The 12,381-nt window shown below is 45.2% G+C and overlaps 1 protein-coding gene across 1 annotated transcript in view; it reads left to right on the top strand.

The window, feature by feature from the left end:
- The window catches only part of MYOF (myoferlin), a 162,239-nt gene that overhangs the window by 64,324 nt on the left and 85,534 nt on the right, over nucleotides 1-12,381 (top strand). Inside the window, 9 exon segments of the mRNA XM_007080098.3 lie at nucleotides 2,925-3,091; nucleotides 3,718-3,846; nucleotides 6,056-6,118; nucleotides 6,204-6,254; nucleotides 7,670-7,700; nucleotides 8,170-8,285; nucleotides 8,938-9,064; nucleotides 10,384-10,487; nucleotides 12,294-12,362. Coding sequence (XP_007080160.2) covers nucleotides 2,925-3,091; nucleotides 3,718-3,846; nucleotides 6,056-6,118; nucleotides 6,204-6,254; nucleotides 7,670-7,700; nucleotides 8,170-8,285; nucleotides 8,938-9,064; nucleotides 10,384-10,487; nucleotides 12,294-12,362 — 857 coding nt within the window.

Below are 12,381 nucleotides of genomic sequence, written 5' to 3'. Positions count from 1 at the left end.
CACTGTTTGTGGAACACATAGGGTGGTATTGTTTAACCCCGTGCAACTTCCTGCCACCTAATGGGGCGATTTCCTGCTCCAGTATCCTTCTGTTCTACACAGAGATGCTGGCTGTAGCCATGACTTCGGCTGGTTTCCTCTGACGCATCGCTGAGCCTAACATCAGAATAGCAGAAGGTATTTCCTAGAAGAAACTGGCTCTTCATTGCCTGCTGTCTTTCTAAAGCATCCATCAAGAGTTTAATGAGGACTTGTACAGAGTCCAGCACTGCAAAGGGGTACAACTTACCCCTCCTTCTCCTGCTTGCCACCATACATAACCACCAACCCCGAATGGAACAGACCACAGCAGGGAGGAAGCCTTGCTTAGGCCCAGGACGATGGAAGGGAGTTTGTCTTAGTTGTCAGAGGATCCAGCCCAGCCACTGCCCAGTCCAGAACAGGTTGCAGCGGGGGGAGGGGTGGGGCTGGCCTTCTGGGTTCTCCTGAGGCTGGAGCAAAGGTCGGAGGAGCACCTTCTAGTGTCCAGGCGCTTTTCCTGAGAGCTGTGCTGCCACTTGTGCAAATTGCTCAGGAACTCGGGAAGGCAGGGGCCCATGTCCCCTCATTCATTCTGCATTCACCAAGCCCCTGGCTAGGACGATGTGTGGTGCTGTCCAGAGACAGGGTATTCACCTGGGGCTTGAGGGAGTTGAGGAGCTCACTTGGTGGGGCTTGAGGGAGTTGAGGAGCTCACTTGGTGAAGAATGAGAGGGACATTTTGAGACCCGGGCTCCCAGAGATGGGTGGCAGGCAAGCCTTGCTTCTGAAGCCTCTTCAGGGATGGGGAAAACGAGACCCAGGTTACCTTGCAGAGGGAAAAGGTAGCCCTTCCCTGCCTTCAGCCTCTCTGGGGTATCCTGGTGTCCTGACAGAGGTGCTGAGGAACCAGGTGGACCACAGCTCCTTCACCCACAGCCTGGTTTTAGACCCAGTCTTAAGCCATTGAGGTAGGGTGAACACCCGGGTGCTCATTTCAGCTCAGCTCCCAATGACCTCACAGCTCGTTCACCTTTCCAGACTTTAGTTGTCTCGTCTGCACACCGTGGGGAGAGGCACGCCCAACCCGGGACCTCTGAGGCCCCTCTAGCCTAACGCTCTGAGGGGCTATGACTCCAAAGTGTAGATCCAGAGGGTGTCAGGGCAGACCTCAGAGGGCTGAGGAACAGAGGGGGAAGTCACACTTGGGGAGTAGGACATGAAAAGGGGACCATGCAGAACCTGAGAAGGTTCAGTCATAGTGCCAGGAAGAGAGTGGCATGATGCAAAGAAGTGTGTGTGGGTCCCAGTGCCCAAGGCCATGTTAAGTGGAATGTGAGGACTCAGAAAAGGGTCCTGAGCTTAGTGAGAAGAGGTCATGGTTGACATTCATAGACAGAAGTTGGTGGATAGGCGAAGCGTGAATGAGGGGTGGTGAGGAGGAGGGTTCATTCTGGGCTGAGCTCTGAAGCAGTATGTGGTGTGGGTGGGGGGCTTTTACTTCCTTGTAACTGCCCCTTCCTCACGCTGAGCCCCCCTCCCCTGTGCTGCCTACTGACTGTTCTAGCCCTCACCCCACCTCATGACTGCTCTCCAGGAAGTGTTCTAGAATCCTGCGCTCCTACAAAAACTGATTCATCAACAAAAGTTAAAAAAAAAAAAAAGATGAATTTATAGGCTGGCTTTTTGCCAGACACCATGTTGAAGGTTTGCATATACATTAATTTTCTTTACAATAACACTGTGGTAAATACTATTATTTCTCCCTTATTACAAATGAGAAAACTAAAACAGAAATTATAAAACTTACCCAGACTCACATAGCTGAAAATTGGGATTTGAACTTAAGCCATATGACTCCAGAGCCCAAGTTTTAAGAGCTGTGCTACATGGCAGTTTGATTGAACTAATTCATACTATCATGTGAGTGACTGACAGACGTGTTCGCATGGAAATTCAGTCTCTTGCATGATTTCGCATTGTAAAGGAGGAGTTTCAGAATCCAAAGGTAGGGAGTGCAAATGCCGGTACTTTTTGGACAAGTTAGTCTTCTAGGATCTCTTAAATTATACTGCACAGGTTAGCAGGAGTTCACACTTTTTGTCTGTTAAGATAAGAAAAACTGAAATTTGTCAACGAATCTAAAAGAGTCTGTGAATAAAAGAAAGGGGAGACATAGTAGGCAGAAATTAGTTTTTTGTTTTTGTTTTTTTTTTTTATTTTTAAGGAGAGAAAGATCTGTGCCTGTGTGAAGGCAGAGGGGAGGCCCCGTTGGGAAGGATCCTCTGGAGGTACTCAAGAGAGTGAGGGACGCTTGGGGTGTTTTCCAAAGAATCAGAAGGAAGTAGGCTCTCACTATGTCAATCAGGAAGCACCTCCCCCGCCCGGCCCCGAGTATGAAGGGAAGCTAGGGGGATAATGAGGAGACAGATGTGTGTGGAAGTGACAGACTAGGTGGGCAAAGGGAGAGCATGAGACCACCTTGGTCTGCTTGGCAAGAAAACTGGAGTTGATGTCTCCTGTGTAAAGTTCCGGTTTCCCCCGGCATTTTCCCACCTCTGGGTCCTAACTGCAGAAAGGTCCCTTGACCTCAGGCGGGGTTCCCAGATCAGAACAGGGTGATTTCTGGCTAGGTCTGACTGAGACTTCTATCACTCTCCCCTTGGTCTCTGGTGTTCTCTTGGCCACTCTGAATACAGCCCGAATGAGCGCCCTGATGCCCCATGAACACATTTTCCTAAGAAACTGTATCCAAGTCAGCACATCCCAAATAAGTGTCACCAAAGGAGCAACTCCTTCACCACCTGCCTCAGGAACACTGAAAACTCTCAGAGTCCAGGAAACCTGAGTTCAGACATTTACAGTGTGAGGGCCATCTCTGACGGCATTCCTTTTTGGTGTTTTAGGAGAAGAGGAGGAAGATGGAGGTGATGAAGACAGATTGGACAATACAGTCAGGACCCCTGGGCCCAAGGGGGCAGGTGGGCTGGTGTCGGAGGCTCAGCTTGCCCGGAGGCTCACGAAAGGAAAGAAGAGCCGTCGGATGCTGTCCAACAAGCCCCAGGACTTCCAGGTAGGAACAGCCAGCGCACCCCACATTTGTTTTACTGCCGTATTGTCTAGCTTCTGTTAGTCGCGGTGTTCCGGGAGAGACCCATTGCTATGGGCAGCAGCTCAGCTAGCAAAAAGGGACATCAGGGCGTAAACCCGAAAAGAAGACCTGTCCGTCTCTGTTCTGCATGCAGAAGTAGACGTAGTCAAGCCAGATGAGGCTCGTCAGAGAAATAAAACTATACCGCTCCTTCCCTTTGGTGGTAGGAGAGAAGAGAATCACAGTATTGCATTTTCGTAGCTCTAGGCACCTGAATGGCGGACAGCCGTGGAGTGAGTTAATGCATCCCAGGCTCAGGCAGACCAGGGAGGAGGCTGGGGTTGGAGCAGCGGCCTCTGCCCTGTCCCGCCCTTTCCCAGGGCCAGTCCCACTACTGGACTATTCCAGTCCCACTACTGCTCTCAGTTTCTGGAACCCAGTTCCACCTTGGGAATGAGCATGGGGGCCACCCCAGTCCATGCACGCCAGTGTGTGGCAAAGCTGCCCTGGCCTACTTTCAGCGGTCCTTACAGGCAGGCGAGCTGACGGGGATCCGAGGACTCCTTACTGGGGAAGGATCAGTAACGACACCCCTTCTGTGCTTCCAGATCCGTGTCCGGGTGATTGAGGGCCGGCAGTTAAGTGGCAACAATATAAGGCCCGTGGTCAAGGTCCACGTCTGTGGCCAGACACACCGAACGAGAATCAAGAGAGGGAACAACCCATTTTTTGATGAGGTAAATGGGCATAATGCATGTTTCTGCTCAGAGTCTGTTCTACTTATATGCACCTCCCAGCGTTCTCTCTCCTGTTCCGTGTGGGAGGGGGACTCGTGGACAAAGATCTGGTAAAGACAATGAAAGTTTCCTGCGTTAAACATTCTAAGGACCACTGGGTCTTGAAACCACATGTCCTGCTTCATCATTGGTTCTCAGAGCTGCCGGGGTCTTGCTGGCGTTTTTACGACCACTTCCCCATGGCGCCTCTCCTGACGGATCCTTGTACCCCTTAAGATGGAGCCCGTGAAGTCACCTACATCTGCCTTTGCTCTTTCTAATCAGCAGGGCGTGTCTGAGGGATGAGTCCATGTGACTGAGTCGTTTCTGTGATTGCTTTGTTACTTTTAAAACAGCATGCCCAGCACATTTTCACAATTAAGACCAGTTGATGTTGGACGCCCATGAAAGAAAAAAATACCGAGTTTCAGTCCCAGCTCTAAGGCAGATGTTACAGTTTTCACAGGGACAACCATGGCTGGCTTTTTAAAGATGTCAAAACCTACGTGGCTAGAAAAATAATACATGTTAAAGGAAAGCAGTTAGGAGCCAAAAGGTTTTTCTTGTCCCTGAATATCGAGAACATAGTCCTTCTGTTGACCTCTTCTGGAACACTCCTCAAAAACACTGAATACCTTGATAGTCATCTCAGGTAGCACAAACCCCACGATCAGGGCTGTGAAGAGAAATGATAAGCTTGGAGACTTTTCCAAGCCCAGCCTTGCTCTGAGGAGATTCATTTCGGAGATTCTTCAGGCGTGCGTCCCATTGCCCGTTCTGTGAGCCCAGACCTTCTTTCCAGGGTTTCCTATCCCCGTTCCCCTGAGATCCCTCCCCACAGCTTCCAGACCTAGCCTCAGCTCCACTTTTGTTCTTTTCCATACCCCTATGTGTAAAAGGAACCAGTTGTTTCTGTCCTGTGTTCTAGTTTCTTCCCCTATGTTCAAGCTGGCCCTACCTTCATTCACAGAAGACCTATGTTCTTGCTTGTCACTTCTCTTCCTTGGATGTACTGTAGACACCAGCATGCAGCTAAGTAGTGTCAAAGCAGACATGAGACATGGGTGTGCACTGAGCACTTCAGGAAAGTGGACTTTGGGAAAGAGGTTCACTGTGAAGAAGACCAGACTGCAGGGAGGGCAGGCGACGGGTGACTGGACACCTAAGGTGTAATGCATTCACAGGCAGGATAAATATTTACTCAGCCACATTCTCAGGAGCCTAGCAAGAATCTCCACCTTAGAATTTCCCATTATAATGAATTTTTTTGAGATGAGAACTCTGGGCAAAAGGGAAAAGATCAAATACCTGAGGCTCCAAGCAGACCAATTCAGGAATCAATAAAAGAATTTTACTAAAAAAAAATCCCTAGTTTACCTACATCTTCTTAACCAAGTGATTAAACTTGGTATCACTGATAATGGGACGAACTGAAGTGTGTGTCCTGATGTGATATAATGGAAGTATCAACATCACCTGTGTTATTTCTTGTCAAATGACCAATTTGAATCTAACAGCGAGGAAATATTCATGCAAATCCAGAGTGTGGGATATTTTATAAGACAGTTCTAAGTTGTCAGTTTATAAGACAACTGATCTTGATAGAAAAAATAAACCACAAAAATAGGCAGGAGTACAGTTCTATATAAAAGGAAACTAAAAAGACACAACAACCAAATGTAATGTACAATCCTTGAGTGGATCCTAGTTGTCTTTTAAAAAAGCTAAAAAAGAACTTTTTTCAGGACAATTGTAGACATTGTAGAAATTCAGGACAATTGTAGGGAATTCAGCTCAACTTTCCAGGTCATGCAAGCCCTAAGCACCCATTTTAGTGGGATTGCAACATGCAATAACCTTAGATCTTTATGTGAGCTAGTATGTTTCTGGCCCCAAAAGAACGATTCTGTTTCATTACATAAACACTACCGTTGTTACTTAACCCTTTTTCCTTTTTCTGACATGCAAAGGTGAGTTTGCCATGAAGCTCAAGAAGCTTAAGCTTATGGGTCTTTCTGAAGGCCCATGCAATGTGTTCTCATGGTCACACCTATTTGGGGTTATGTTTTTATAATTTCTTAGGAGGGCCCTCAAATTATAGCATTAGATCACACTAAACCTGAGTCCAACCCTGTAAACGTTCAAACATTTTTCTCTTTTGTTTTGACAGTTATTTTTCTACAATGTCCACATAACTCCTTCTGAACTGATGGATGAGATCATCAGCATTCGGGTAAGGGGGCTCCGGAGTAGGAAGGTGGTGCTCTCTAACTGCCGGATAAAGCCGATAAGCTTCTCATGGCTCTTCTTTCTTTCAGGTTTATAATTCCCATTCTTTGCGGGCAGACTGTCTGATGGGGGAATTTAAGGTGAGTGCCAACAGTCTGTTTCATTCAACTTAGATGGGCACTCTCGTAATGAGGCATCAGGTTCCTGGCCACATATCCGGCTGTCCACCTGGGTGATCTTAAAAGTTACCTGTGAGGGATTCATGTCACGGTCTTTGCTGAGGGCTGGTATGCCAGCAGGACACAAATGCCCCAGGGGCCAGAAACCAGCTGAGTGTCCTCTGGCCTGGGTCTAGTCAACTTCCAAGTACAACACTTGCGATACCTTAAAGCAAATGCCTGAAAGCTGCCACATGAGGGCCCTTGCCAGCACTCCAGCTGTGGATGGAAGCCAGTGCAGGGCTGCAGAGGGAAAGGGTGCTTGTTGATGGCAAGAAGCCCATCACCCAGCTCCAATTACCGGCAGCCCCAGAGCTCCATCTACAAAGCCAATTATTGTAAATCTTGAATATGAAAGGCAAGCAAACCAGGAAAGAGAATCGGGGTGCTTTTCCAAGTAACCCATCTTGGAATTAAAGAGAAATATTTGGTGGGTGCTTCTCAGTAATTCTGCGTGGAATGGACTACCTCTCAAAGCCTCTCAGGGCTCCCAGTCATTAGAAGTCCTAGAGAATGATTTGTATCAGGCCTGAATGTGTTCATACCTGTCTGCCACCAACTAGCCACATGCCAACTGATCCTTAGTTTTCTCTGTTAAAAGGAGTCAATGTGAAGACTAGTACACTGTTTGGCACATTGAAGTGCCCAACTGATGGTTATATTAATATTAGCATTAGCATTAGCATTAGCATTAGCCAGAGGAGAGGAAGAGGAATATTGGATAGGAATATTGGATAGGAAGAGGAATAGTGGACAGGTGACTTCTCATAGGGTAACCAAAGTCCAGGTTTGCCCAGGACTGAGGGATTTCACAGAATGTGAGACTTTCTGTGCTTGGGGAAAAGTCCCAAGCAAACCAGGACATACTGGTTATCCTACTTCCACGGTCCCTTCCAGTTCTAAGACTAGTTAGTTCATTCATTCAAAATGATTGATTGAGGGTCAGGCAGGGCACTGGAGGTATGGAGAGGGTAAGAAGGAAATGTTCTCAAAGAAACCAAAGTCTTGTCAAGAGTCTTATATTTAATATATAATAATGGGGCACCTGGGTGGCTCAGTCGGTTAAGTGTGGGACTTTGGCTCAGGTCATGATCTCATGGTTCGTCGTGAGTTCGAGCCCTGCATTGGGCTCTGTGCTGACAGCTCAGAGCCTGGAGCCTGCTTCAGATCCTATGTCTCCCTCTTTCTCTGCCCCTCCCCTGCTTACACTCTCTCTCTCTCTCAAAAATAAAAAAAAAAACATTAAAAACATTTTTAATATAACAATTATGGTTTCTTTGAAATGACTAAACTGATTTTAAAATCTATTTGAACTATTTTAAATTATTTTTTCCCAGATTGATGTTGGATTCATTTATGATGAACCTGGTAAGTAATATTTTTTTTCCCCGTGAACCTGAACATTCTGGGAATCAAGAAAATCTGAGGGATCAAAAAGGGAATAATAAAAATGTTTTCTTGATTGAGGAGGGGGAAGTATACTTAGGAATGAGTAATAGCAGCTTAATATGGACATCTTTTTTAATCTGATAGTAATTATCCTAACATTCACAAGTAGGTAATTTCTCTGTTTTGTGACAGTATTTTGATCTTATCAAAATCAAATTATAAAAACAGTTAATAGAGCTTAGACAGAGTCTTGAGTCACACCAGGGCAGGATCAGGGTTGGGGGCTAGTCAGTGCAAAGCAGAGGACATCAATCTAGAGACTCATCTGGCAAATTTGGTGTCATTATGATATTTCAGAGAAAATTGTTTGTCTTATAGCAGATGAAATCACAGACCTGTCAACTTATCTGTAGTGTGTCCCTGTCCTTTTAATCCTTCTTTATTTTAGGTCATGCTATCATGAGAAAATGGCTTCTTCTCAATGACCCCGAAGATGCCAGCTCAGGAGCTAAAGGTTACATGAAAGTCAGCATGTTCATCCTGGGAACCGGAGATGAGCCTCCTGTGAGCCCTTACATTCTATACCTTTTACATGTTTTCACTAAAAAGGGAGGGCCAAGAGCTAAGCAAGTGGGAGTCAGTAGTTGTGAAATGCAACACAACTTCCAATCAATAACCCCAACCTTCCAGTTCCTCCTATTTTTTGGAAGTTGTTCTTTTCTCCATGGTAGAACTATTATTCCAGCTCACTTGGACTCCTTCCTGGTGCCCAGGAGTGGATTTTTCATTTAGTAAAGATATGTGTGTTTTCAAGAGTCCCTTGCATCATTTGACCTATAAAGTATGGCTCACTTGCAAAACCAGGCATTGCTACCTAAAGGGATAGTTGTCATTCTAGGAAACTAGACAGCAAACTGGGAGACAGGTAGTACCCAAGAGAAATTGACAAAACTTCAGGAACTGTCTCTCTTTTTTTCTCCTATTTAGTGCTCATAAAATTACAAAAGGTCACGTTATTTTCTTGTGGAAGAGACATACGAGCTTTGATTATGCAGACTAATTTTGACATGGAATTGGTGGCTGAACTCTTAAGCCTGAAGCACAGGAAATCCTAATGGAAACAGTTCCAATTGGTTTCATTTTACAAGCATCAGTTTGGCTCTTTCCAAGTGCTGCTTGTCTATGGGTATCATTTATAATCATGTTTCCCCAATAGGCTGAGAAACGAGATCGTGATAATGACAGTGATGACGTGGAGAGTAATTTGCTACTCCCTGCTGGCATCGCTCTCCGGTGGGTGACCTTCTTGCTGAAAATCTACCGAGCAGAGGACATCCCCCAGAGTACGTATGGATTCAGTCCTTCCCCAGGATGACCAGTTTTCTGCACAATCACATGTGCTAACATCATGCTCTGAATAGTGATTGGTTGCTATCTATCCTTGATTTTTCTTTGTGAAGGCCTTCGTGGACTTCTTTCCATTCATTCTGGCCCCACTGAAAGCTTCCTGAGCAGGCTGATGGGGAAGCCAGTTGGTCATTGGTCCTTGCTCCTAACTGAGCGTTTGGCCCATTCTGTTCCATCTGTGTTCTCCATCTTCTTCTTATTCTAGAGGATACAAAAGAGTGGCCAGCAGTCAGCACTTCCGACTCCTTTCATCACAGGGGAGAATATGACATTTTTGAAACAAGTAATGTGTTTGTTATTGGATTATTAAAAATAGCTGAGCAAAACATGGTTTAGTGCCAGTAACTAGAAATCTGGCAATATTGCGTGGCAAGGTACGTGTAACAAGAGATTGGATGCATTTAAGAGAATCACTTATGGTGATTTTACTCATAGACACTGGCCCAGCCATTCCTTTGTCATTGCCAAGGACCCAGCAACCTTCTGCCTTGTCCAGCCTGTCTGCTTCCCGCTGGGCCCTGGGACATGGGAACCCTTCCCAAGTCCCCAGGAGATAGCACTCTGTGTACAAGCCATGGATCTCTTCAGGATTTGCTACTTTCCCTGGGAACCTGCCCCTTCTCTTTTTTAACATCCTATAATGCTTATCCTATAATGCTCATTTCTGCTCAGAGATATCTTAAATGAAGTAAATAAATTAAACCTCACATTATACTGCCTACACGGACTATTTAATTGATATCCATTCATTTCTTAGTTTGTTAAAACAGAGACATGGTGTTTATAGTTGCTTAAATGTGTTATTTATGATTATGTTATGTGTGATCATGCCAAAGTTCCTTGGATTTCTCAGAAAAAGTCAGACTAGGCTTATACTATTTTGACCTAAAACGTATTTCCAAGTTGAAACCAGGATGAGTTTTTGAACTGCCTCTGACCTTATATGGATGGACTGTCTTTATTCTACTTTGTCTTCATGGATGACTGATTTTCAATATAATAATTTATTGGTTTATTTTTCAAGGTGCTCTTGTTTTCTTTTTTTTTTTTAACTTTGTGGGGAGAACACTTTTTTTTCTCTTAGCTGAGACAAAATTTCTGCAATACAGTGCTACTCCTGCTTGCCACTTTTGAGAACAATTCTTATTGCAACTTGTCTTCATGTTTAGGAGAAAATTTTTAATTTTGCTGAGTGATTTCTGTTCCTTTAAGAAAATCAAATTTAATCTCTGCTGTGCGACATGTTGCTTTCTAGTGGATGATGCCTTCTCACAGACGGTAAAGGAAATATTCGGAGGCAATGCAGATAAAAAAAACCTAGTGGATCCTTTTGTAGAAGTTTCCTTTGCTGGGAAAAAGGTTTGTATGTGATCTAAATGCAGACGCCTCTAGGAAAAAATATTTAAACCACTGTGCTTTCCTTGGAGTGAATTCCTGTTTATTCTTTGTGAAAGTAGCTGACTCCTGATGATCTGGGAAGTCTGCAGGAACACAGATTATTTGAGTCGGAACATGCCAGACTTCTCCACAGGTTTATTTTGGAGTGGAAAGTTTGCAGGACTCAAATTAGAAAATTCAGTCTTTTGAAAGAATAGAATGTGAAAACTATCACTGAATTATTTGGATTACTTCTCAGACCCAAACCTTGTCTTTGTCTAAGGCAAGCTTCCTCTCTGGCAACAACAATCCTCAGTAAATGTTGGGGATAGCCCCCCGACGCCCAGCTGCCCACTCCCCACATGCTTCTCACTTCCCAGGCCCCAGCCAGCCACCGGAACTGGAGAGCAGGCAGGAGAGCTCCATCCCAACCCACTGGGATGAGCCGGGAGACTCTTGGTATAGGCACATCCGAGACCACCATGCCTAGTTATAGGCATGAAGACCTAGCGTCTTCTGTACAGTCGAACCATTTACTTATGAAAGCAAGATTTGGTCAACCACACGCATATGGACCAGGTGTTGCTTTCTAGGAGAGGCAGTGCGTGGTGGGGGGGAGGCGGTGGAAAAGCCCTCTGTTCTGGCGCAAGATTTACGTTTAGACTTGAGCCCACTCCAGAGGCAATTAAGGCAAATTCCTTTAGCTCTCAGTCTCAATTTCCTGAGCTATAAATCAAGATAATAATAATCCCACAGGATTGTTGAAAGTGTTAATTAATTAGGTAAGTAATTATTGTGAGCCTATTAAATATGGAAACTGTCCCGTGTGCTAGGGATAGAGAATTCAGCTCTCATGGAACTTCCCTTGTAGCAGAAGGAACAGCAATAAACAAGCAAATAAGTATCTGAATCATTTCAGATAATACCATGTATGACGCAGAAAAGAGGGCGGAGGACAAGGAGTGATTGGTGCTGGGGGTTGGGGAGAGGAGGTGGGTTTTGCTAGGTTAGCTAGGTGGGTTTGCTAGGTTGCTGGAGGGCAGGGGCTTCCAGGAAGAGAGAAGAGCAGGTGTAAAGGCTCCCAAGGAGGAGACACATTTGCAGTGAAAGACACCCCATGTGGCTGGGGTGCAGTGAGCTGGGGGAAGCTAAGAGCTGAAGTCAGATTTGGGGTGGGGAAAGGTAGGCAGGGTTTTATGAACCAGAGTAGGGTCTGGACTTTAAGCATGCCTGGAGAGCTCACTGAGACTGCTACACAGGGGGTGCCATGAAAGTAAGGAGGCAGGAGAGGGTGTGTGCATCAGACAGGAGCCAACGGCAGGCACCCCGGGGAGATCAGCATCTGGACAAAGCTGTGGTACCAGGAGTGAGGCATGTCCGGGGAAGAGAGATGTGGTGACTGGTTCTAACAGGAGCTGGTTTGGGGAGCAGGGAGAGGGGCTTGTGGGCAGGATCAAAAGATCTGTGTGCATATGTTAATGAAGAGGTGCTCACTAGATAGTATGCAGTAAGTGCTCAATAAACATTAACTCTTGCAACATGACCCTAATCCAATGTTAGAAATCTGACGATTGAAAAGCAACTTTTAGTGCATAGATGAAGCAAAGATTAATATTAAACCCATGTTATATTTTACCTAATAGTTAGAAGAGAAATAAACTTTAACCAGGCTACTAAGTATGTAACTGGCTAAATAGATTGCTAGAGTCAAAATGTAGTATGCATACATGTGAACTTATAGAAATTAGAATCTTGAATATCTACTGTTTTGTTTTGATGATTTTACAGGTTTGCACAAATATAATTGAGAAAAATGCAAACCCTGAGTGGAACCAAGTCATTAATCTTCAGATCAAGGTTTGATGTTTTTTTCTTG

This window comes from Panthera tigris, chromosome D2, assembly GCF_018350195.1.
Source record: "Panthera tigris isolate Pti1 chromosome D2, P.tigris_Pti1_mat1.1, whole genome shotgun sequence".
Taxonomy (NCBI): domain Eukaryota; kingdom Metazoa; phylum Chordata; class Mammalia; order Carnivora; family Felidae; genus Panthera; species Panthera tigris.
This window is presented reverse-complemented; position numbering and strand designations above follow the sequence as displayed.